This window comes from Nestor notabilis, unplaced genomic scaffold (genome assembly GCF_000696875.1).
Source record: "Nestor notabilis isolate BGI_N333 unplaced genomic scaffold, ASM69687v1 scaffold8706, whole genome shotgun sequence".
NCBI classification, from domain to species: Eukaryota; Metazoa; Chordata; class Aves; order Psittaciformes; family Psittacidae; genus Nestor; species Nestor notabilis.
The window spans coordinates 31038-35658 of record NW_009932357.1 but is presented as its reverse complement, the minus strand read 5'-3'; the positions used below and the strand labels follow the sequence as shown (position 1 = coordinate 35658).

General features: G+C 42.5%; 1 protein-coding gene across 1 annotated transcript in view; it reads right to left on the bottom strand.

The window, feature by feature from the left end:
- Positions 1-4451: 4451 nt before the first annotated feature.
- The window catches only part of LOC104407151 (E3 ubiquitin-protein ligase MARCH11-like), a gene marked incomplete at its 5' end in the record, with an annotated part of 30268 nt that continues 30098 nt past the window's right edge, over positions 4452-4621 (bottom strand). The window contains 1 exon segment of the mRNA XM_010016344.1: positions 4452-4621. This exon segment is cut by the window's right edge and continues 28 nt beyond it. Within this exon segment, the coding sequence (XP_010014646.1) occupies positions 4452-4621 (170 nt within the window).

The window sequence follows — 4621 nt, the reverse complement described above, 5'->3', positions numbered from 1 at the left end:
CAAGCTGGGGGCACTTGCCCTCACTCACAGACACTCGCAGAGCACTTGCCCTGTGAGGGCAGATGGAGAGATCAAGTCTTGTTCAGCCTGGAAAAGAGATGGCTGGAAGGGAGGCCCTACAGCAGCCTGCCAGGACCTGCAAGGAGGTTATCAAGAAGACAGAGCCATTCACTTCACAGTGAGGCATTACAGGAGAATGAGAGACAATGTGTGTAAGTTGGAACAGGACAAGAGGTAGGGTAGAGGGAAATACTTCACTCTGGGGACAGTCAAGAACTGTTGTGAAATTTGCATCCTTGCCCTAAGTAACCCAGTCTGACCTCAGCTGCCCCTGGAGATTGGACTAGATGTCTTCCCCCACGTCCTTCCAACTTGAATTGTTGCCTGTGACTCATTCTATGAATATTTTAAAGCTACCTTGAACTTCCAGCTAAATTTACTTGTGATTTATTTTGTCCTTAAGTTCTTTTACTTCTTAGGCTTGTTCTTTTCCTAAAATAAATTTTATTCTGCAATGTATTAACTGAAAGCAATAACATTTTCTCACAATTTCTGCTAAGCACAAGCAGCTATGCTCTTCTAATTTCCTCATGTGAAATGAGTTTGTACTCCTTTTTCATCCTAATATCCCCTCTCTGCACCTGTTTTGATTTGAATTCATCTATCTTGCATGTAGGTGATCACAGCGCTGCAGTACTGCACAAATCCAAATACATGGACAATGAAGAAATAGTGCTATCTGCACTCTTGCTACAGAAAACATTCTGCAGGACAACACAGCTGTAGATGTCATTGTTTTTTTACAATTGCAGCCTGCCTATACTAATCCTGTCACTGTGTAACTTTTCCTGATCTTGCTTTCTACATGCAGGAATACATAAATGCAGACATATGCAAAATGTTTGCCATAGAAATTATTAATGACCAGCCCTACTATTTAAAAGGCCTTTCTGACATTTGCCCTAAACATTTCTCTCACTACTGATTTTCATTACTCTTAATTGGACCATTTTTTTTCCCTCAGAAGCTGTTAAGTGTTCTAGACCCAGGTGTCTTTCAAACATTTGCACCCTAACTATTGGGATGTGAATGAAAAAGATTTCTCTACAACAAAATGTATTCATATAGTTCTCTATTTTGGTTTTAGGATCCTCTAAAAAGACCACTGCAATATTCTTTAAATCCCAGAGATTGCAAGCACCTAGAAGGTGTGAGATATAACCTTTTCAGAATATTGATCCCAGAATGCCACTTTCTCCTTATACCACAAGTGCTTTCTGAGATACTAACTCTGATCTCAGTTGGGTCATGTGGAGCTGTGATCCTTCTGGGAAAGTGGGCTTCATTAAGTAGTAATTAAGAACAAGTAATTCCCAGTGATACAGCAAGTTTCCCCAGTCATAGCTTCTCTCATCTGTCTTTCCACAAATTCTTCCTCTGGGAAATTGTTTAAAGATAATCTAGTATTCTCATAGTTTCTCAATGAGCTTGCCTCTCTCAAGTTGGTAATTTGCCTTGCAGGAGATGAGATAAATTGGCTTTTTTGAGATAGATAGCATTTTGTTGTTCATCGCTTACGTACTGCTTTTCACAGCGATTGTTTAAAGAGCAGTAAGTCATGTGCAGATTCAGTAAGTGTAAATTTAAGCTTGTGAGACTGAAACACAGAATGGTGCGCCCTGTGTGGAATTCCTTGGCTGGCTAAATGTTTATGAATATATAAGGAGCAATTAGCTCCAATACTTAAATTATTTCTGTCTCCCTTCCAAGTCTAGTTACAGGAGCCTCTTGTGTCTGGTCTTGGCATGTGAGCTGCTTATGGAAAGAAGGCACGTGGTGATTCCAGCACCGTCCTGTTGATTCTTGAAAGGGCATTTTCTAGCCACAGCACTCCAGCCACTGACAAAATAGCTAACGTTTTGCAGTCTTTGGTTACAGCTTCTTTTGAAATGGAAAGATACTAAACTGTGTTGTCGTGGTTTAAGCCCAGCCGGCAACTTGGAACCACGCAGCCGCTCGCTCACTCCCCCACCTCTTCCTTCCTCCCCCCGCTCCCGGAGGGATGGGGAGGAGAATCGAAGGAATGTAACTCCCACGGGTTGAGATAACAGCTCTCCAGTAACTAAGGTATAATACAAACCACTACTGCTACCAATAATAATGATAAGAGGAATAACAAGGGAAAAGGACACAACCGCTCACCACCCACCGACCGATACCCAGCCCGACCCGAGCAGCGATCTGGGCCTTCCGGGTAACTCCCCCCAGTTTCTATACTGGGCATGACGTGCTGTGGTATGGAATACCCCTGTGGCCAGTTTGGGTCAGGTGTCCTGTCTCTGCTTCCTCCTGGCTTCCCCTCCTCTCTGGCAAAGCATGAGACTGAGAAAGTCCTTGGTCAGAGTAAACATTACTTACCAACAACTAAAAACATCGGTGTTATCAGCGTTGTTCCCAGACTGAAAGTCAAAAACACAGCACTGCACCAGCTACTAAGAAGGAGAAAAAATGACTGCTGTAGCTGAACCCAGGACATGTGTACTGGCTGAAGGTGCTTGGGGTGGCGAGCTGTAAGGGCAGTCTGTGTGAGGAGAGGCTGGGACTGCCCTGTGCTGGACTCAGCCAGTTCCAAGCAGATATTCCCCTGAGACAATGGAGATATCCTGGTGGAGCAGGTATTTCCCTGTAGCCCATGGAGAGACCACGATGGAGAAGGAATCTCCTGCAGGCCATGGAGAGGACCATGCTGGAGAAGATATCTACGCTGCAGCCTCTGGAGAATGTCACACCACAGCGGGTGGATGTACCCTGATGGAGCTGTTGTGGCGACTGGAGAGCCCATGCTCCAGCAGGTTTATCCTGAAGGACTGCTGTCTGTGGGAAAGCCCTAGGGTGGAGCAGGGAAAAGTGTGAGGAGGAAGGAGTGGCAGAGAAGTTGTCATGGAGTGACGACAGCCGTCCTCTGTGCTGCCTGGGGGAGGAGATAGAGTCGGGAGTGAAGGGGTGAAGTTGAGCCTGGGAAGAAAGGAGAGTGGGGTGGAAAGGTTTTGTTATGGTTTAGGTTTTGTCTTTGTTTCTCACCATCCATCTCCATTTTGATTGGAAATAAGTTGAATTAATTTTCCCCTGTTGTCTCTTTGCCACTCGTGACAGCAGTTATTAAGCGATGCCCTTCTCTTTGTCTCAGCCCACAAGCTTTTTCATCTTATTTTCCCCGTCCTGTCCTGTTGAGGGGTAGAGAGCAGCTGGTGAGGATCTGACAGCCAGACAAGGTCAACCCACCACAAACTCTTTTAAGCAAGCTAGTGCTTTCAGTCATTTCAGCCCCACTTTTTCATCTTGATCTTCAACAGACTTAATTATTAACTTGGAATATATTTCCATTTCCATTTGATTAAAGGATGTCAGAGTTTTTGCCATGAGACAAAAACAGAGAAGCAAACCTCCCAGAGAAGCAAACTTCACAGCATTGATTAGTTGTCATGATACAGATGAATATCAGCTCATTTTTAACGATGATTCATTACCTGGCAAAATTAAGGCACTGCATTATTTCTACTTCAGTTTCCATTAGGAATTATTATTATCCCAGAAACTATAAAGTACTTAAAAAAAAAAAAAAAAAAAAGAGAGAGAGACAGAGAGAAAAAATATGGGGTGTCAATGTCCTATGGTTAGAATAGTATTAGAAATTCAGAGGCTGCTAAACTGAGCACCACTGCTAGGAAGGTAACGTCATTTCTGTGCACAGGCCCAGCACCAGCACTCTGCAGACCTTAGACACTCGAGAGGAAGTGCCAGCCTCTTCCTCTGTCTGTGTTACACTGCGTCTGACATCTTGCACATCCATGTGGTAGATCTAGAAGAAGAGCTCACATCTTCCCTTATGTTTTGCGGAACACCTATTGGACTTCCTGCTTAAAGGCAGGGGACGATATATCCCTTATTTACTTTAATACAGCTGAACTGAGCTAAGAATAACATCAACAACAAAATGAAAACAGAAAAGAAGAATACTTGACTTGTGTCAATAATCTTTTTTTTTGGAAGAAGATTGTTCAGTTTAATCCTCATGAAAGTGGGAAAAATAACAGTAGTGGATTAAAGCCAGACTTTAAGAAAATACATTCAAATATTACTTCTTTTTTTTACTTAGAAATGAGTTTCCTCATCATTCAAAGACCTAAGAGTTAAACTATATTGTATACACCTCAGGTACAAACTGACAAAAGATCTAATAAACCAGACTATATAAAAAGCAAGAGACTTTTTTTTTCCCAGAAAAATGTATTTGTGTTTTAGCTGATCATATAAAAAGCATTAAAGTTTTAAAAAATGTGTATATATTTTTTCAAGTGTTAATGGTTTCACCATTCATCGTAACTACATTCCAAAGTTGTGCAACGTCAGGGCACATTATCCTTATCTGTGTAGCACAGTGAGTATAATCTTTACACTGAGGTCACTCTCATCACTACTTCCCCAGAGCCGATATCCCCTGATGAATCTTCCTGAGGTCTCATGCGGTTGAACAGATGTAACAATACATAGCCACACTGAAATCTTGGTGAGGTTAACTGTGTTGGGTGAACTAAACTTCTGTTTCTAAACGCAGTCAGTG